The sequence below is a fragment of the Rhincodon typus genome, chromosome 5 (genome assembly GCF_021869965.1).
Source record: "Rhincodon typus isolate 14 chromosome 5, sRhiTyp1.1, whole genome shotgun sequence".
NCBI classification, from domain to species: Eukaryota; Metazoa; Chordata; class Chondrichthyes; order Orectolobiformes; family Rhincodontidae; genus Rhincodon; species Rhincodon typus.
Window position 1 is genome coordinate 105,549,236 of NC_063336.1, and position 22,643 is coordinate 105,571,878.

At 39.9% G+C, this 22,643-nt stretch overlaps 1 protein-coding gene across 2 annotated transcripts in view; it reads right to left on the minus strand.

Moving 5' to 3' along the window:
• rock2a (rho-associated, coiled-coil containing protein kinase 2a) overlaps positions 1–22,643 on the minus strand; it is a 218,753-nt gene that overhangs the window by 168,633 nt on the left and 27,477 nt on the right. For both annotated transcript variants that reach the window (XM_048596539.1, XM_048596540.1), the window contains exons 2-3: positions 3,226–3,307; positions 1,786–1,886 (exon numbers count right to left, since the gene is read on the minus strand). In XM_048596539.1, coding sequence (XP_048452496.1) covers positions 1,786–1,886; positions 3,226–3,307 — 183 coding nt within the window. The remainder of the gene's footprint in view (positions 1–1,785; positions 1,887–3,225; positions 3,308–22,643) is intronic.

A 22,643-nucleotide genomic window follows, 5' to 3' on the forward strand; every position in this document is an offset into this window, starting at 1 on the left:
TAAGACTGAGATGAAGAGGAATTTCTTGTCTCAAAGCACTGAATGCCTTTGGAACAGCTGACCACTGGGAGTAGGTTGCATACATTTAAGGCTGAGATAGATAGAACCTTGATCAGTAAAGGAAATCGAGGGAAAAGGCAGGAAAGTCGACATTAGAAATTTTGGAACAATCATGATCCTACTGAATGGTGAAGTGGGCTTCAGGGGCCAAATGCCCTGCTCCTGTTCCTATCTCTTATAGCCTTATATAAAACCCTGTTGTCTCTGTCCTAGTCCACACCAAGTGTCCTTCACCCATCACCTTCTGTGCTTAGTGAGTGGCAATGACTCTGGGTTGAACCATGTCTTGATTTCAAAATTTTCATCATTGTTTTCAAATTCCTTCATACCTCACCCCGAAACCTTTATTCCTCCAGCTCCACAACTTTCTGCATTATATGCCCTCTTCCAAATTGTTAGCTCTTGTTAATCTCAATTTTATCTGTTCTACCTGTGGTGGCCATATTTTAATTTCTGAAGGCCTTAGTTCTGAAATTGCCTCCATAACCTGCTTCCCTTCTTTTTTTAAAACCTTTAAAACGCTTCTTAAAACACACATCCTTGATCAATCATCTGCTTTAATATCTTTTCTTTTGAATTGATGTTAGATTTTTTGGGTTAGAACTCTTGTGAAGCTTTGGGATACTACTACATTAAAGGCACAAACAAAAATAAGATGTTGCTGTTGTAATTAAGCAATTTCATATCCAAATGCCTGACCTCAATAGCATACATTTATGCCAGAAATTATTCCTGGAATATCAAATTAGTTCTCAAAGTAAGTTGCAAATGCAGTGAGAGGTGGCCCACATATCTAACATGGCAACATTCAGTACCTACTTTCTAGGTAATTTTTACGCTTTTGGTTTGAATACATTGTAGCAATAAAGTAAAAATTATTTGTGGGAATGCAGTGGTTTTGGTTACATTATTGAAGTTGTGCTCTATTATTCAACAAGGTTGTTCAACTCCAACAGAACCCTTGTAAAACTGAAATGAAATCAAATATTTTCATAGCTAAATTCACCCCTTTACCTAATTTTCAGTTGCTATCATATGTTTCAACAAGGCAATGTCTTTATTATAAGGAAATAAAACAGGCAGGTATTACATTTATGGCAGCACATCTGTGTTTCTAACAAGCAATGACGCTTGGCAAACAGAATAAGTGTGCCTCGTTTTGACACAAAAATACGATGCAGAAGTGCCGTTGTTGGTCTGGGGTAGACAAAGTTAGAAGTCACACGACACCAGGTTATAGCCCAACAGGCTTATTTTAAATCACAGGCTTTCGGAACAGTGGTCAGGTGAAGTCACTTCACCTGACGAAGGAGCAATGCTCCAAAAGCTTGTGATTTCAAATAAACCTGTTGGACACAAAAGTAAGCAACTAAATCAGATTACAAGTCAATCGTAAATTATACTGCCATTTTCTGTGCTGTTAAAAATTCATTACTCATCAATTCATTTCAGTGCAGACTTAACAGTCTGAATCTCAAAAATGTGTGAAGAGAAAGCATTAGGAATTCAAGGCTTGTCCCAATGAGTAAGAGAATCAGAAGGTAAATATCTATGATCTTAATTTTGAGTTTAAATAGAACTCACTCTGCCACCATGATTGTTCACATGATTTCCACTTAAAAGACTCTTCCCAATTTGTAGCTTTATGCAACAACTTCTTATTAATTTTGGCTGGAGTCAATGGCCATTTGGTTCAATTCCTCTAAAGAACTGAAGATTCCTTACCAGCTGAACTTCACCGAATGCACCTCGTCCTATCACTTTCACAACCTCATAGTCCTCTGCTTTCATTTGCATTTCTCGAACTTTGCCCATTACTTTGTCATCTGGAGCGAAAACAAATGCATTTAAACTGTTTTTAGCTGCAAGCGACCTTACAAAATCTTGGTACACGTTGATTCAAGAAAATATTCATTATTTGGGCACTATGCGGGCTCAATCAGGTAACAGTTTGAATAATCTGTAGTAGAGTGGCATATGAAGATATTCAGAGATGGCTCTTAAAATGCTATTTCCATTGGTCTAGTGCCAAACCTGTTCAACTTCCCCACAAGGCATCAGTAATATTTATACACACAACCTTGGTTTCACTGTGGACCATGAGTTTGGCAATTCTTTCCTGGTTTATCACCCGTTCTGTGGCATTTTTCATCCAAGCACCAACACTGCCTCTAAATTTTCTTTGTATTAGATAAACTGCAAATTCATCTAAGCAGTATTTCTTTCTCTATGATCAACTTACATTGTACAAGTCACTGAACTTTCACAAGTTGTGAACAGCCTGCATGTAGTTCAATAATGGCTCATCCCCAATTACATGTTAGCAACAGCACTGCTTTGTTCCCATGTGTCCTATTCTATCTTGAAGGCTCAATTCCACTCTACCTCTCACGTGTCACATTCTCCTTCTGATCTAAAAATCCATGTCAGCCTTCCTCACATCTGCCGTGCTCTCCCTCATTTTACACATCCCACATCTTTCTCCTAACACAAGAATTTGTATTTGTAGGATAGCAATTGCAATTTGAAAGAAATGGAGAGAATGCAGAGTTTGAAATCCAGCTTTAGATCACATTCCGCCTTAAAGATCCATTCACTTCAGAGAACAATGAATTAAAACTCTCAATCTAGTCACTGCTTACCACCCATGCTTGTTATTGACTGACTTGTTTTATTTTAAAATGTGGTAAATTTCAGACTGTTGTGTGGACGAGCAACCTAGAAGGAACTCTGCCCAAAATTAAGGAGCCGATGTTCTAGTTAGTTAAGGATCTGAGACAACGTTACACAGCACAAATATTGCAAACAGAGTGCTATTCTTGTACAATACCTGTCTCTTACTCCCATAAATAATTCTTTACTCTATGGTCTCACAATGCTCCTTAAAGCCACCACCCTCTGAATCTATACCACTGTCCATCACTTACTTCTAAATACAACCTATTCAACACTTCCATCAATTATATGGTTCACGAAGAAATACACACACGCTCCTTCTTATATTTCCAGGCTTTATATATTCCAGCTTTAGCTATGCATTTCAAAAACACAATTACACATTTTTAAGTTTTGCATCAAAATTTCTAAAGTAAACAGCATTTATGATAACTCCAGTGACTAAAGATAAAGTTTAGTCACTAAGACATAGAAAAATTTTAAACTTACATCTATTTAAGAAATTTTCAATGTTTTTATTCTTTCTTAGAGCGGGGAAGTCCAAATCCTGGACCAGGGCATTGAGGCCATCCTGAAAAATAAAGCTTGTGTTACTCGTGCAATATATACAATTGTAACATTGAAAGGGATATATCCATTTAAAAAGAAAGGAAACCTCAAAACAGTGAATTTTAACAGCTGAACCGCAAAGGTAAATTCACCCATTTAAAGGTAAGGACCAAAAATCCAGAATGTTGTTCATCAAATATGTTGGCTAAGTCTCAAATCTACACATACTTTGAGGACTTCATGTGAAGCATAGCATCAATGAGAATAGTCAAAGCATAGTCAGAAATATCAATCCTCAGGTTTAGTCGATCCATTCTGAAGAAATTAGAAGCTTCTTGTTCATTTTACTCAAGTTCCTGCACATCATACCCTAACACCACTTCATTTCAAAGGCCATAAGTAACAGATGTTTTTATTCATTTGTGGGATGAGGGTGTCACTGTCTAGGCGAGCAGTTTTTGCTGATCCCTAGTTGCCCTGGAGGTGGTGACGAGCTGCCTTTATTAACTGTTACAGTCCCTTGGCGATAGGGTCAACAACAGTGTTGTTAGGAAGGGAATTCTGGGATTTTTAACCGAGAGACAGATGGGACAGAGGAACTTTGTGAATTATTGGTGGTACAGGACATATGGGGGTCACTGATGGTGATGTACAGAACATTGTCTGTAAGCATGAGTCCTTCAGTATGACTTGTCAAGCTGTTGCTCAATCTACAAGACAGCTCTCTCAATATTGATAGAAGCCCCAAGATGTTACTGTAGAGGACTTTACAGGGTTAACAGGACAGTGTTTACCAGTATTGTTCTCTGGTGCTTTAAATAAATATGATGCAACATGCTGGTAAATGCCTTCCAATAAATTTGTGCTGATTCTTCTTTGTTGATCTACACTTGATCAAGTGACCAGCAATTTTGTCCAAGATTATCATTTCTGAAGTTTCAGAACCAGAGTGATTAAACAGATCAACCCATCAGGCTGGGTTTATCTTTACACCCTATTCCAAACAAGGATGACATTTAAAATTCTCCAGTTCTGTTACCATACCTATATCTGAGGAGTTCTGAAAGACTACCTTTGTTGGAATGGTGGCATCTTGGGACACTCCTGCACTACAGGGTGACTAGATTCCTATGGAACTTTTCCCTTGCTCTGTTGAATGCTAAGTTAGAAGAAACTCAGCAAAGAAAGAAGAAAATACATTGGTTTTATTGCTTGATTTTGGTCAAGTTATGTTCAGGCAACTGATAATCAACTGTGTCAGTATAAAGTTATATTTACCTCAATGTAAGAATACCGTTTTATATTGAATTTTTGGTGCTTGCTGTAATAAATTAATCTATTTGGATCTTTGGTAAGTTTGGATTGTTAATGAAAGCAAGCTTCATAGCCAGCGATAAGCACTTGCATTCGCCATCCCAAAGAGATCCATAAATTCTTTAAATTTTACATTACTATATAACATCGTAGTTCATCCTGTTACCTGTGGTAATACATACAAGGAAACAAATCATTTTTCTCAATTACCAGAGATTCTTACATCATAACTAAGCAGCGGGCATTATGTAGAGAAACAAACTTATAAAAACTATTTTGATTGCAGTGGGACCAGCTACATTTAAATGCAGCTTACAGAACACTATTGATAACTGAGCAACTCATAAATACACAATAACACATAATTAGTAGTGTCACAATTAAGTTACAGATATATTCATTAATGAATAAACAACATAGATGAAAATGTTGGGGTGGGGGAGTAAAAGGTTTGTGGATGGCTTGAAGATTGGCGAGGTGGTTAATAGTGAAGAACAAAATGCTAGTTCACAGGAACATACAAACGGGTTGGTCAGATGGGCAGGTCAGTGACAAATGGAATTTAACCTTGAAAAATGTGATGTGATGCACTTTGGAAGAAGTAACAAGATAAGAGGGTACTCATTGAATGGCAGGACACTAGGAAGCTCAGAGGAAAGAAGGGCATTGAGGTGCCTGTCCACAGATTCCTGAAGGCAGCTCCTTCATTAACCTGGGATTGGTTAATCAGGTGATTAAGGCGGCATACGGTATACTTGCTTTTATTTGTATAGCATACATTATAAGAGCAAGGAGGTTGTGTAACAGGTGTACAAAATTGTGGATAGGCCACAGCTGGAGTACTGCGTGCAGTACTGGTCACCACACTTCAGGAAGGATATTACAACACTGGAAGAGGTGCAGGAGAGATTCACCAAGATGTTGCCTGGGTTGGACCATTTTAGCTACAAAGAGAGGCTGGATAGGCTCAGGATGATTTCTTTAGAGCAGAGAATGCGGACAGTGGACCTAATTGAGATGTATAGGATGGACAGGGTGGATAGGAAGCAGCTGCTCCCCTAAGTTGAAGGGTCAACAATGAGGGGCCAGAATTTTACAATTGGAGGATGGAGGATATTTGAGGCATAAAGGCGTTTCGCACAGAGGATGATGGGAGTCTGGAATCCACTGTCTGGGAGAGCAGTAGGGGCGGAAACCTCATAACCTTTAAAAAGGTACATAGATGAACACTTGCAATATCATAACATTCAAGGCTATTGCCTATGTGTTGGAAAGTGGGATTAGTGTAGCTAGGTCAGCGCAGACTTGATAAGTAAACAGCATCTTCTGTGCTGTATAGCACTATAAAAACATTCCAACTACAAAAAGGAACTTTAAATAAAAACTTTTACTGGTAACATTCTCTGGCCATGAAGTACATTACAATGTCCTTTGACAATAATGTATTTACCATGAAACCTATAACTACTTTTGCTTTATTTTGTTACACATCATCTCTAAGAGAACGCTCACACAATAACGGTAACATAGGTTACAGCAAAGAAAAAGTGCCATTCAAAACATAAAATGTATGAATAAAGCTAGTAAGATGTCTGTAAAAGACAACTAACTGAAAACAACTGACAGCTTTTTTAAGTGCATCAAATACTTACACAAATCAAAACTTAGCAAGTAAGTTGCAAGTGAAAGCTTTAACGTAAAAAGCAAATAAGATGTCATCACAAAAATACACACTACATAGGGCTTTGAGTGGAGAGACCTCAACTGAAGTTACATCATCTGGTCCAAACATGTACATGTGTAGAGAACAGTATAGATCAGATTGTAAGTTAGTACGCAAAAGAGAACATCACGTCGTTCTAAGTTATACAGTCATCAAGTCACAAAGCGCAGAAACAGACCCTTCGGTCCAACTTGTCCATGCCAACCAGTTATCCTAAATAAATCGAGTCCCATTTGCCAAAATTTGGTCCATATCCCTCTAAACTTGTCCTATTCATGTACCATCCAGATACCTTTTAAATGTTTAATCGTACCAGCCTCCACCACCTCCTCTGACAGCACATTCCATACACGCACCACCCTCTGCATGAAAAAGTTGCCCCTTAGGTCCCTTTTCATCTTTTCTCCTCTCAACTTAAACTTATTCACCCTAATTTTGGACCTCCCCCAATCTGGGGAAAAGACCTCAGCTACTTACCATGCCCTTCATGATTTTATAAACCTCTATACGGTCAACCCTCAGCCTCTGACACTTCAGGCAAAATAGCCCCAGCCTATTCAGCCTGCCCTGTAGCTCAAACCCTCCAACCCTGGCAACATCCTTGCAATTAGTTTCTAACCTCTTTCAAGTTTCACAGCATCTTTCCTATAGCAGGAGGACCAGAATTGAATGCAGTATTCCAAAAGAGGCCGAACCAATGTCCTGTACAGCCACAACATGAACCCCCAAATCCGATACTCAATGCAATGCTCAATAAAAGCAAGCATACCAAATGCCACCTTCACTACCCTGTCTACCTGTGACTCCACTTTCAAGGAACAATGAATCTGCACCCCAAGGTCTCTTTGTTTGGCAACGCTCACCAGGACGTTGCCATTATGTGTGTAAGTCCTGCCCTGATTGGCCTTACCAAAATGGTTCACCTCACATTTATCTAGATTAAACTCCATCTGCTCCTCCTCGGCCATCTGCCCATCCAATCAAGGTCCTGTTGTACTGTGAGGCAACCTTCTTCACTGTCCACTACACCACCGATTTTAGTGTCATTTGCAACTTTACTAACCATACCTCCTGTACTCACATCCAAATCATTTCTGTAAATGACAAAAAGTAGTGGACCCAGCACCAATGTTTGTGACACACTAGTGTTCACAGGCTTCTAGTCTGAAAAGCAACCCTTCAATGCCACACTCTGCTCTTATCTTTAAGCCAATTTTGTATCCAAGTGGCTAGCTCTCCCTGGATTCCACATGGTCTTACCTTGCTGACCAACCAAACAGAACCTTGTCAAACGTCTTGCTGAAGTCCAGATAGATAATACCCACCATTCTGCCTTCATCAAAGTTGTACAATATCAGAAAAGTTGTCAGAAACCCTAAGTCAGATTCTTGCAATGAAACTACCCCTTGCACCATGATTTTTAAAACGAACAAGTGAAGTTACTCAAACACTCAGATGTTTACCATGCAGACCATTTGGCCCTTCTGTTTGTGCTGGTTAACAAAGATTTGATGACACGAATCCTACTTTTCAGCTTTTGGCCCATTGTCCTGGAGGTCTTGGCAATGCAAGTGAATATCTAAATACTGCTTAAATGTTGCGAGCTTCCAATTCAACCACCCTTTCAGATTGTCAGTTCCAGAGTGCCACCACCCTTTGGGTGAAAACATTTCTCTTCAACCCTGCTCTTAGCCTTAAATTTATACTGTCTGATTACTGACCCCTGTATTTATGGAAAAAAATGTCTTCCTATCCATTCTATCTACGTCCCTCATGGTCGCATACACCACTAATAGGTTCCCTCACAACCTGAGATGCTCAAAGGAAAACAACCCTAGCCTATTCAATCCCTCCTCATAGCTCACACCCTCCAGCACACATCATATCATGGTAAATCTGCACCCTCTCTAGTGCAATCACATCCTTATCGTGGGTTGACCAGAACTGTACGCAGTACTCTAACTGTGGCCTCACCAGTATTTCATGCAGTTCCAGCATAATCACCTTGCTCCCATACTATATGCCTTGATTAATTAAGACTCATCCTATATGCTTTTTTATCCATACTATCTACCTGCTCTGCCTTCAGGGTTGTGTGCACATGCACACCAAGGATCCTCCCATCTTCAGTACTCTTTAGGATCCTATTATTTATAGTCTACTCCATGGGTTGACCAAATTTCTATTTTTTTCAACTGTTTTGGAATATTTTGATTCAAGTTTCTCATACTTTCAAATAAAGGCAGAGCACTGAAATTATAAAACTGGTCACTTTCTATCAGGCTATATTGTGCTAAACTGCGTAAGGGACAAATTACATATGTGTTATAAAACAGAATCAAAATTTCACAAATATAGAGCACATCTTGAAATCATTTTAATATTTAGTCTTGCTTAACAACACCGTAGTTATAATTAGCTGCTAAGCACTTTAAATAATGTTAATTAAGAGATAAGTCAAGAGACATTGACAGAAGGTATAAATTACTGAACTCTATGCATGACAAATCATCTTCCCTAAATCCTTAGCAACCCTTTAGATTGTTGAGGTTTTAGGAAAGATGACAAAAGGTTGGTAAATTTTTAAATAAACAGTAAATATGAGTTGCTTTGAAGCCAGTTAATAGAGTATATATAAAGAATACTTAGGATAGTTCACACTTAATTACTCCATTATGTGACACAAAGTTGCCTATGTCAGACCATAGGTAGAGTATCCATTTATTACAAGTTCATACATTAGTCAAACAGGTTCATACTTGGCAAAGCTGCTTCACAGTTAAATAGCCTACCTGAATGGTCAAAATGATTGTCAGCATCGGTGGAATTTTTTTATCCTAATGAATTACTGCCTTCAAGAGGAAAAAGGGAAAGGGGAAAGGACAACATGGAAAACTAGAAATAATTCAACTAAAAACAAAGCAAAGAGCCATAATATATTAAACAGAATCAGGTGTCCAAAGCAATATGAAGTTGGATGCATTGTTCATAACCTCAATATGAAAGTTGTTGTAAATTCTAGAATGTTAAACAAACTGGGAGTTCAGTTACACCAGATACTGCCTGCAGTCTTAAGGTGTGCATGGTGATGGTGGTTGTGGGTGCTATGGATAGATGTCAGATCATGTTTCCATTCATAACTATATTTTCCAATGGCTAACATGAAACCACAGTTTTTGACAGATCTCCTGTATAGAGGCATTTGCACAATAAGACAAAGGACTGCTGAAGATCCGAAACAAAAACAAATTACTGATGAAACTCAGCATGTCTGGTTGCATCTGTTGAGAGAAAGCAGAACTAATGTTTTGATTCCAGTGGCTCTAATGTGTTCTGATGAAGATTCATCAGACTCGAAACATTAACTCTGCTTTCTTCCCAAAGATGATGCCAGATGTGCTGATGTTTGTCAACAATTTCTTTTTTTGTTTAAGAGCTATTCGTGCTTGTGGAACAGTATCTTATGCTGAGCTATCACAATGAGAGAAAATTATGGTTTACATATTGTTTTTAAATAAAAGCACACACTCAATTAGGAAATGCTGATATTCCCTTGAATTTTTTCCTAAAGACAGAGATAGAACGAGCCTTGGCCACATTCTCAGGAGTATCTCAGAATTCTTGATACAGTATATTTGGTTCCAGCATGCTCTTTAATCTTGCAGGGAGTCGGTTCACTCAGTTGGCTGGATGGCTGTTTTGCGATGCAATGTGATATCAACTGCACAGGTTTGATCTCTGCACCAGCTGAGATTATAATAAAGATCCCACTTTCCCAACCTCTCTCCTCACTTGAGGCATGAGACCCTCGGGTTAAACCACCAGTCATCTCTATAATGCAAGACCAACCCTATAGTCCTCTAGGACCATGGGGACTTTACTTGTAATCACAGTAAGGAAGTGATCAAATTCAGTTGTACAAAGTTACGTGGCTTTAGAAACTTTCATTATTTTTCATTAACTTGATTTTAGTAGAAGGTTAAACAAGAACTGCTAGGTCCCGTTTTTCAAGTATTCCACCTTGTTATTTAAAAAGGAATTACATTCTTTGCATTACAATCCTCAGAGAAACCAATAACACTGACAAAAAATTTCAACTTCCACTCAATAGCTGAAAAAAAAGTCACAAGATTTCACATTTAAAACTTCTAATGTGATAAATGATCAAAATAGTACATGCAGGACAATATTTTCCTGGGCTGCATATACATCAAAAGACAGAACATATCCCCCTTTCCACTTACTATACACAAACCTCCAAAGAATGATATCAAAGTCTTTATAGCAAACAATCTACATTTGCTCCTAGCTTCCAATGGTTTTGCATTTCCAAAAGTAATAACTTCACGTGACAACCACCAGGTGTTTCCTTTAGTTTTTAAAAGCAGTTCCTTATCCAATACTAGCAGTAAAGCTTGTCCAATCATTCTTGACATCACATCAAGGTAAACTTCCTGGAATCCTCAGAAAGCTATAAGGTGTATCGCTTTGACTAGAGACCACCTTCATTCCGTATTTGTTGCAATCATTTACAAAGCCAAGGAGCCTCATAGCTGATCACATAAAACAACTGAGATATTTACTGCAGAGAAGCCTATAACCGGACCTCAGAAATGGCTTCCTCTATGCCAACCTGAAATCTATTATCCTTGCATCCAGGCTGATTTAGTTATTATTGACCCCAAATCTCTTCCAACCTTATAAGTAAATAAACAAACATAGCAAAATTGCATACAACTTGATTATTTTCAATACCTTTCTAGGACTTCGGAAGACAAGTTTGCCAATTGCAAACTCAAACTGCTGCCACTGTCATAGAGTCAAAGTTGTACAATATGGAAACAGACCATTAGGTTCAACTCGTCCATGACTACCAGATATCCGAAATTAATCTAGTCCCATTTGCCAGAATTTGGCCCATATCTCTCTAAACCCTTCTATTCATGTACCCATCCAGATGCCTTTTAAATTTTGTAACTGGACCAGCTTCCACCACTTTCTCTGGAAGCTAATTCCATTTATGCACCACCCTCTGCATGAAAAGATTGCCCCTTAGGTCCTTTTAAAATTGCCCATCAGTCTTGGACCTCCTTACACCGGAAAAAAGACTTTGGCTATTCACCCTATCCATGCCCCTCATGACTTTATAAACCTCTATAAAAGGTCACCCCTCAGCCTCTGACACTCCAGGGAAAATAATCCCAGCCTATTCAGCCTCTCCCCATCACTCAAATCCTTCAACCCTGGCAACATCCTTGTAAATCTTTTTTGAACTCTTTCAAGTTTCACGACATCTTTCTTATAGCAGGGAGACCAAAACTGAATGCAGTATTCCAAAAGTGGCCTCACCAACCACAAACATCTTGTGCCACTGGTCCAGTAACACAGCCCATTTTTCCCTTTGAATTTGTTCAGGGAACTGCCCTGGCTTACCTGCAAACAGACTGCAGCACAGATCACATGACCATCTTCATTTGGCCTTAACTTTAAAGAAACAGCTCCAAAATAACAATTAAAAACTGAAAGAACTGCAGGCGCTGGAAATCAGAAACAAAACCAAATTACTGGAAAAGTTCAGCAGGTCTGGCAGCATCTTTGGACAGAAATCAGAGTTAACATTGTAGGTCCAGTGATCCTTCCTCAGAACCTTCTTTCCTGAATTCTGAGGGTAGGTCACTGGACCTGAAACATTGACTCTGATTTCTTTCCACAGATGCTGTCAGACCTGCTGAGCTTTTCTAGCTCCAAAAGAACATTCTTACAAACTTCATCATTAGACAGTATCATTAGACATTAAGGCACAGTTTCAACAATGTATCTCTTGAGTTTGGACTCTCAGAGAACTCAAACAAAATAACTTTTTCCCAACTTCAATAATGCTCAGCACCAAAATATCTTCACAGCGAAAGGACTTTCAGAGGGTGAATGTCAAGGCTCAATTTTAGGAACAGAGCACAGGAAGTTAACTGGATTCCCAGGGTTCTTGCTTAAAGTAGGGAATATTAGCAGGAAATGGAATCACAGTTAACAGAAATATTTGAAGGAAATGTTTTTAAAAAGTTTGCACTAATTGTACGAATTATATATTGAGTTCAATAGCATTAAATAGGTTCACTAATATATTTATCAAATTGTAGAATGCTAAGATTATGATTTTGCATTGTTCACTGCATGCAGTTGTGTACTTAATAAAGTTGTTATCTGCTGAAATATTAATCACAAACATAACAGTAAAAAGATAAAACGTTCTGATACATTCCGTTGAAAAAATAATTACAAAAAAAAAATAATCGGCCTGAAGCTCCAAGATTTATCCATTGCAAGAATAAAGCAAAGGGAATTTAACAACATGTTTCTTTCAGCCTCAGCTAAATGGAGAGTAGGTACCCATACCATGTACAATAGTACCTGGTCCCTGTGCATTGCCATGCAAGTGTCAAGCAATGATTATCTCCAATAAGAGAAAAATCTAATCATCACCCTATGAATTCAATGTTATTAAGAACATCTTGTGTGTCATTGCTGACCAGGAATGGATCTGAACTGAATAAGCCAGTAAATACCACAGTTAACAATCAAGTCAAAGAGCTAGGAATCCTGCAGCAAGTAACTCATTCCTAACTTCCAAAAGCACGTCCATCATCCACAAGGCACAAGTCAGCAGCACGATAGAATACTTCCTACTTACCTAGTTGATTCAAGAAGCTTGACACCATGAGGGTAAAGCAGCCTGCTTAATTATCACAACACCCACAGACATTCATTCCATCGACTGTTGCAGCAATGTGTAACATTAACAATGCACAGCAGAAAATCACCAAGGCTACTTAGATAGCACCTTCCAAACCTACAATCGCTACCAGCTGGAAGCACAAGCCAACAAATACACGAGTACGCCACCACCTGAAAGTTTTCTGTAAGCCACTCGCCTTTCTAAACTGGTAGTACGTAACCGTTCCTTCAGTGTTGCTGGGCCAAAATCCTGAAACGCCTTGCCTAACAGCATTGAGTATACCTACACAAAATGGACCGCAACATTCAAAGCTGCAGCACACCACCACCTTGTCAAGGACAACTTGGGATGGGCAATGAATGCTGGTACACTTCCCATGAATGAATTTTTTAAAAACCCACTTAAACTACCTCTTTTAACCACAGTCAATTCTACCCCAATTCTTGGGATCCAGATTTTTTCAATTAATCTCTACACATTCTTCACATTTTTAAAATCTCTCCAATCAGGTTTCTGATTATAAACACTCCAATGAATTTCAAAGTCTCTGGAAGAGAAACCAGAGGAGAAAGAGCTCAATGAAGTAAAATGTGAAAAATGCACTTAATTGTCAAAATTCATTGCTAATAGTAAACAATGTTTAACCTAATTCTGAGAGACAAGAGCAATGAACATATCAATAAAAGTAAATTATAGGGCAGTAATCCAGGAAATTGTACATCCCGTGCTTCAGATTGACAGTTTTTATATTTAGGTATGGAAACATTTAACTCTTTTCACTGCCCATTTCCTTTCTCTGGTGCCACTTGTTTTCTCTACATCTACTCTAGAACCCAAAATAGTGCCAAACAATGAGGCTACACAGTGAGTCACATTATCACAAGCTTTATTTCCTGTATTCTCAAAGGTTTTTTTATCAGTATCTTCAAGAAAGTAATCTTTAGCATTTGTTTCTCACTCCTTACTAATTTCTGTAGTTTCCTTACATCAATGCAACAAGACTGTACCAAAGAAAGGATATTATCACCAAAACAGAGATTAGAAATTTTAAATCAACACTTGATTCATCAGGAGTCAACGCAGGTCAGTGAATATTGGGGAATGACATTAAAGGGGAACGGGTTCTGTTGCTATTTAAGACATGGGCAGTTGAGGTTTAGATGTTCTCAAATTTACAGAGGATAGACCATTGGAGACTGGTCAGGAATGTGCTGAAATATTTGAATCTGGAGGTAACAAAGCCACAGATAATAAGGGTTACAGCATATAAGGTGATACAGGGCACAGTGAGTGAGATTATGGAGGTTGAAATAAATTATTTGTGATGCGCAAATATGAAGTTGGGTAACTCACTTCAGGATTAATGTGACGTGAAGGTTGTGAACAGATTGCTCAATCTCATAGTACCAGGATGAAAGATGGAGTTAGTAAGTAGGGAACAGAATTGGAGTGTGGAGTGAAAACGTTGACTTCAGTCTTCCAATACTTAATGCAAGCAAACTTCTGCTCTTACTGGATATTGATAATTTAGCAGTAGTGGAGATGTTAAGCTGAGTGACGTCAATGTATATCTGAAAACTAACATCATGCCTTTGGATGCTGCTGCCAAGAGGTAATGTGTAGGTAAGAATAAATGTGTAGGGGACAAGATAATGATGTGGGAATAGGAAGAGAAGCCATTGCAAGTGACTATCTACTTTTGATTATTTAAATGAAAACGGTAATACATGAGAGAAGTTCAATTCAGCTGGATGACAGCAGAGAAGCTTTACAGGAGGTGGCATGGCAAACTTGTCAAATGCAGGTTACACGTCATAAGGACAAGAAGGGAAAATTTACTTTTGTCATAGTTAAATAGGTGCCATCTGCGCCTGCGGCAAAAGCTGTTGTTTCAATATTGCACCAGGGAGGAATTCAAACACTGCGTTCCAAAAAAAGCAACAAATGGATTTGGGAGATGATAACATGTTCAAAGACTTTGGAGAGGAAAATTAGGTTGCAGAGGAGACGATAGTTTGCAAAAACGAAGCGATTAACAATTGCATTTTTGAGGCCAGGGAAAATGACAGCAGGTTTTTAATGGAAAGAAACACAATCTAAAATTTGCTAATCTAAATTTAGTCCTAGTTATATGGACTCCATAAAATTAACAAGAACTCTGTCCAGCAAACTGAATATTCCACCAACGCTGATGGTTTGGGGCAGGGTAGCAGGAGGCGGTAGTGTTTCTGACTGTGATCTGCCACTTTCCCAGTTCAGGCAAAATGTTGGAAACACAGCTGGATATTGCCTTGAACAAAGAATTGCTAACCACAGATTGTTCACACATCTGCTAATGCACATCCAGTTCTAATCTAAAAAAGGGAGCTGAAAGTAACTGAAGATAATGGGGTTCTGTATTGGCACCAAAAAAATTTAGGCAAAAATGTAGCAACATAAATTTGTTTACCTGATCAGTGGAGAGCTCTCTCATAAATGCAATTCATAAACTGTTTAAATTGATGTAATTGCAAATTTTAAATATTTTTCTACAATTGGTCTTTTTTCTCAACGCTCACAGCTTCTCTTGCAAAGTACTTCATCTTCACGTTACAAGATGTCACAAGTAAATTAGATATTATTACATCTTTCTAAGTGCAAATACACAAGATGGAAAGTGACTGTAATAAATACAAGTTTAACAAAGCTTGTTCAAGCCTCTCTGTTGAAAGTTTTGAGATGAAACCAACAATCTTACATTACAGGCAAGATTATGAAGGGCACTAGAATTGAACTGCAGTGGGTGGCTATTACTTGCATGCTCTTGCTTTCAGTAGCTCAGAAAAGTTAAAATTGTAGGAATATTACCTGGTACAAACGTACAAATCCTCAAACCATTATTAGTAACACTGCAAGAGGAGTCAGAGTGGCGTTCTGTTAAGGACTGTAAATGAGTTGTTCTAACAGTGATAAAAATACAGTCAAGGACAATAAATACCAGCTTTGTCAGTAATGTTTCCATCCATAAACAAATATAAGTACTATATTTCTGTGGTTTTTGTGTATTTAATGTACTGGGGATCCTTACAACTTACACTTCCTTTTCTAATAGCTGTTTTCTCTCCAGAATTGCTGAACATTTTACAGCCTTCGAAATCCATGCCTCTCTTTCCCTCCAAGTCCGCACTGGAAATATTCAAATCAGGCTCTACCCAGTTCTATCACTGAAACAGCCCTCAAAAATGAAATTCCATCCCATATATATGCTAGCACGACTAAGTGCAGCCTTTGACACAATTCAACACACCATTCTCATGCCTTTCATCCATCCAATTAAACAAAACTGCTCTCACCTGGTGCCACTCTTATCTTTCCAGTCCAAGATCACAGAATCATTTGCAACAGCTTCTCACCTCCACAACTTTTACCTGTGGAATCTCCCATGGATTTATCCTTGCTTTCCTCTCTATTTCTCATCTACAAGTTAAAAACCAGGCAACCTTGACGTGTTGTGAAGCAACAGCAGCAGAACTGCATTAAGCCACAAGCTATAATCTCATGGCCCCACATATCACCATCCATAATCACCATTAACCCAGACAACTAAACCTCAAGAGTGGACAGCAGGGAAAAGCATACCCGTTACAACCCTATTTGGAACCGTTATGTGAAGAAGAAATCCAAACACCCAACAATTATTCAACAGAATTCCATAACACAACAAGATTTCACATATTTAAACAAAACAAACTTTACTGTTTATAAAAAATATTCAAAGTAAACATTAACATCATAGCACTAAATATGGTATAAACATATTACTTCCGCACACTGCTCAGGAGTTGCTTTATCTTATGAAAATGGAGGTTCATTCACTTTCTCTGGGAATAGCTAAAAGGTGTATCACAGCTCACTGGCATTTTCCTCATTGTCCTTATTTCAATGAATCCTCTGGCCTTAAGCCAATTCTTCCATTTGTTTTTGGCTACATGATTCTTCACCTTTATTTTTAAACGAACCTCATGGCTGTGGATGCCTCGGCTTCTTATTCTGGTTGCTGCAAGACATTTAAGTGCCATCGCCAAGCTTTTTAAGTAAACTCAAACAGCTTTCTGCGACAAGGCTCTGCAAGGATGACCATACTAACTGCAAACTCAAACAAATCATCCAGTTCCTTTTGTCTCACAAAATCCAAATTGATATAGAGTCCACCTGCATTGCCCACAGTGAACAGGAAAGTTGGTCCTTCTTCACTTGTAATACAGGTCTTCCTGAGTACCACTTCCTGCTGGCTCTCTCTTCAATCTTGTAATCTTCAACAAAGCAAAGATAACTACTGCTTCTGTCCGCTGCCAAGTGAATTTCTAGTTGTTGTTGGCAAACATACAAGATAAATCAAAAAGAATCTTTGACACAAGGCTCCACCCTGAATCACTATGGCAACATGGTACGCTTTGGGATGATTCAACCATAAATGCAAAACAAATTACTTTACCCTCAACACAACTTTAATTCTGCAATTTGTGAATAATTTGTATATCTAATGGTGTTTATGACTCTTCCCCAAGATTATCAGCTTTTAGCTTCTTTTATTGAGATAGTAGACAAGCGAGTTCTACCAGAGGTTAGACATGAGCCGCCTATTATTTAAGTTATTGTTCCACTCTGATCTTGTGGTATAAACACATATAAATTAAAACTAGACTCGATTTGCATTTACATCAAGGTGCAGGGCTGGACGAACACAGCAGGCCAAGCAGCATCACAGGAGCAGAGAGGCTGACGTTTCGGGCCTATCTCTGATTGCATTTACATCAGAACTGTTTTTGCTCATATCACAATCAAATGCCCTCATTCATCTAGAGTTAATGCTATAATTGCTGAAACTAAAATCAGATGAAATAAATTCTGAACCAGTGATTCGCAACAAATTGAATGACTGAGAGATGGCAGCTCCAAAAACATCTATCATTGTCAATGATGGTACAGCATGTCAGTGCAAAGCGTTTGAGGCCATTTTTAGCTAGAAACACCAAATCAATAATTCATCTTGATGTCCTTCTGAAGTCCCCAGTATCAGAGATGTCAGTCTTCAGTCACAAAATCAAAGTTGCTGGAAAAGCTCAGCAGGTCTGGCAGCACCAGTGAAGGAAAAAACAGAGTTAACGTTTCGGGGATGGTGAGCCTTCCTTAGAACTGGTGGTGGCTGGGAAAACGTCAGTTTATATGCAGAAAATATGGAGGTGAGTGGGGTAGGGAGTAAACGATAGGATAGAGCCCAAACAGAGAGAGTTGGACAGACAAAGGAGTTGCTAACGATCAGACTGGGAGGGTGAATAGTTGTTAATGGGGGCTGTTAGTGATTAACAACAGGGGGTGTGTACTGGCAGGCTATGTAGTAACAAAGCCTGGTGGGTGGGGTCGGGGGCTGGGACACGGGAGAGTTTAGGCCCTAAAATTATTGAACTCCATAGAGTCCAGAGGGCTGTAGGGTCCCCAAGTGGAAAATGAGGTGTTGTTCCTCCAGCTTGCATTGGGCTTCACTGGAACACTGCAGGAAGCCAGAGACAGCGATGTTGGCCAGGGAGCAGGATGGTGCGTTAATTTGGCAGGCAACAGGTAGTTCAGGGTCTTTTTTGTGAGCAGAAAGTAGATGTTCTGCAAAGCGGTCACCAAGTCTATGCTTCGTTTCCCCAATGTAGGGGAGACCACACTGTGGGCAGCGAATGCAGTAGACTAAATTCTGGGAAGTGCAAGTGAAGTGTTGCTTCACCTGGAAGGTATGTTTGGGCCCTTGGATATTGGGGAGGGAGGAGGTAAACAGGCAAGTGTTGCACCTTCGCCGGTTACAGACGAAGGTGCCGTAGGGCTGTGGGGAGGTGTTGGGGCTGAAGGAAGTGTGGACCAGGATGTCCCGGAGGGAATGGTCCCTGTGGAAGGCGGACAAGGAGGGGGAGGGGAAAATGTGTCTGGTGGTGGCATCGCGCTGAAGGTGGCGGAAATGGCATCTGATAATCTTCTGGATGTGGATGCTGGTGGGATGGTAGGTGAGGATAAGGGGAACCCTATCGCTGTTGCGGGAAGGAAGAGAAGGGGTGAGGGCGGAAGTGTGGGAGATGGGTCGGACCTGGTTGAGGGCCCTGTCGACAACAGAGCTGGGGAATCCTCGGTTGAGGAAGGAAGTGGACATGTCGGAGGCTCCCTTGTCGAAGTTGGCCTCATCTGAACATATGCGACGGAGATGGAGGAACTGAGAGAATGGGATGGAGTCTTTACAGGAAGCAGGGTGTGAGGATGTATAGTCCATGTAGCTGTGGGAGTCAGTGGGTTTGCAGTGGATATTAGCAGCCAATCTATCCCCAGAAATGGAAACAGAAATGTCAAGGAAGGAGTCAAGAGATAGACCAGGTGAAAGTGAGGGCAGGGTGGAAATTGGAGGCGAAATTGATGAAGTTTTCCAATTCCAGATGAGAGAGGGAAGCAGCACCGATGGTATCTTCGATGTATCGGAGAAAGAGTTGTGGGGTGGGGCCCGGATGGGGGCTGGAACAAGGAATGTTCCACATACCCCATGAATAGACAGGCATAACTGGTGCCCATGCGGGTGCCCATGGCAATCCCTCTTACCTGAAGAAAATGAGAGGAGTTGAAAGAGCAGCTGTTGAGGGTGCGGACAAGCTTGACCAAGTGGAGGACGGTGGTGGTGGGTGGGGATGGTTCAGGTTTTGGCTCCAGGAAGAAGCGGAGAGCCCTAAGAGCCTCCTGGTGGGGAATGGACGTGTAAAGGGATTGCACTTCCATGGTAAAGAGGTGGTGGCTGGAACCGGTAAACTGGAAGTTTTGAAACCAGCGTAAGGCGTCAGAGTAATCATGGATGTACATGGGTAGGGATTGGACCAGGGGAGAGAAGACTGAGTCAAAGTAGGAAGACATTAGTTCTGTGGGGCACGAGCAGGCTGAAACAATGGGTCTGCCCGGGCAGTCCTGTTTGTGGATTTTTGGCAGGAGGTAGAAATGAGCTGTGTGGGGTTGGGGGACTAGTAGTTTGGAAGCAGAGGTCGGTGAGGGTTGCGATCACCAGATGAAATGAGATCAGTTATCGTAGTGGATCAGTGGCCTAATGTGCCATGGTGGGGTCATGGTCCAGGGGAAGATAGGAGGAGGTATCTGAGAGTTGGCACTCAGCCTCTGCAAGGTAGAGGTCAGTCTTCAGTCAATTTGATTCACTAAACAAGATACTCACAAGTAGCTGAAGGCACTGGATACAGCAAAAGCAAAGGACCCTAACAAAATTTCATCTGTAGTACTTAGTAGTCCTGACCAAGCCACATTGTTAACCCAGCTGTTCTAGTGCGGATGTGTTATTGCCATCTATCCAATTACTTGGAAAACGTCTCAGCTATATTCTGTCCACAAAAGCAGGACAAATCCAATCCATTCAATTACCGTCCCATCATTCAAACGTCATGAATCAGCAAACTCATAGGTGTCACTGACACTGCTAGCTCGTCTAGTGTTCTCGAGCCCAACAACCCATCTGCATTCCTCTGACTCGAGCATTATGTACATCCTGATTTCATTTCAAACACTGGCAGCAAAAGTCTTCATCCATTTTGGCTCCAAGCTCTAGAATTTCTTCAATAAAACTCAGCACCTCCCTTGTCCTTGAAGCCTTTCGTTAAAGCTCATCTCTCTGGCCCTGCTCAAAATCTTCTTTGGTTTGGGTGTTATTCACTCAATTATGTTCTAATGTTCAAGGTAATAAAGGAATTTAAGTTTCTGCTATGAACTATATGAAGTTGAAATTAAATGTAGGAAGGTTAAAGTAAAGGAAGGTGATCTAGAATGTTGAGTGTTCTGACAGGTTACAATACAATGTTATTGGTCTCCAATATGTTGCACTGTGAATACTTGATCTAATTTAGCTCATAAAGCAGACATTATCCACAAGCGGATGGGGGAAATAAATGAAAAATCAAAAATTATCTAAATGGGCTGTTTTTTAAAACTTTTTTCAAGTTGTAGCAGAGCAGCTTGTAGCATTTGCTTTTCCTTTATGGAAATAGAAACCCAAGTCCGGGGTGACATTTAGAACACCTAACAAATGGATCAGAAACAGTGTTTAGTGAAAGGAAAGTATAAATAATTCCTGCAAAATTTCAATTTTGCCCAAAGAAGGACACCATTTATCATTTCATTTCTACATACAGTGCTATGACTGTTTTGATGCCAACACTGATGACCTAAGTAACGGTCTAAATGCTGTTCCTGGCTGCAACATTTTTGAAGTTTTGCTTGGCAAAGATGATGCATAGCACTGGCTATTCAGTAAAAGTGATTATGCTGTCTAAAAATATGTAGCAGCTAAATAAGTAAAGGCAAACAGAAGAAACCTGTCTTACTGACACCATCACACCACAGATCTAGAAATATGGTTCCCTACATAAATAAATCAAGCATGTCACAATACCACCTTCTCTAAATCTGAAACGCAGACATACTTGTGGAAAAGAATTCAACAAAGCATTAAAAAGCCAAAAAGATGCTTGATGCTTCCAAGTGATACAAAATATTATTTTTGCCTCTTTCTCCTTTTCTTCAAGGTGAATCGTGACATTTTTATTTGTTTTGAGTTATCCCACATTTTACTTCACTGACTGATTTTTCAGGATCCCGAGTCAGATTGCCTGGATTGCAAGTTTACCTAACCAATGTATCTTTTGAAATATTCTTGCATAATAAAACAAAGAACTGTAAATGCTGAAGATATGAAACAAAAAGAGAAATTGCTGGAGAAACTCAGCATATCAGGCAGCGTCTGTGGAGAAAAGGCAAAGGCAAATTTCAAGTCCGATGACCCTTCTTCAGGGCTGATAGTAAGGGAATTTTCTCAATCTCACTGTATTGTCCCAACTGACTCACCACTGCACATGATGATCAGGGGCTAGGAAGATTCAGACCAACCAGTTCTGCTAATGCAGAGAAAATAGCTTAAACTAATTAGTTTATCTACTAGTTAAAGCTATTTTCCAACTGGTCCTCACTTTCCACCCCACCAGCATCTGCAAGCAAAAGATCATAAGCCACCATTTCTGCCACAACCAGACACATATTCCCCAGAAGGTGTAACACTTACCTGTTCACATCATACCTCCTCACTATCCAAGGTTCCAGATACACCTTACAGCTGAAGCTGCGATTTGCCTGAACTTCACTCAAATCTAATTAGTCTACTGCATTCACTGCTCACAATGTGGTTTCCTCTACACTAAGGAGATAAAACATAGACTGGGTGACCACATTGCAGAATACCTCAGTTGTGTCCCTAAAAATAACCCTGAGCTTCCAGATGCCTGACACTTCAACACACCATTGTGCTCCATGGCCAACATTTCTGTCTCAGACATGATGTAGTGCTCCAGTGAGGCTGAGGGCAAGTTGGAAGAACAGCATCTCACCTTCCTTTTGGAGACTCTGCAGCTTTCAGGATTCAATCGAGTTCAATAATTTTAAGAGCCTGAACACCTCCTTCCATGTCCGTTATCTAGCACCACACCCCAGGTCCTGCAGTGCCACAACGATGCCACCCGAAGGTTGCAGGAACAGCAA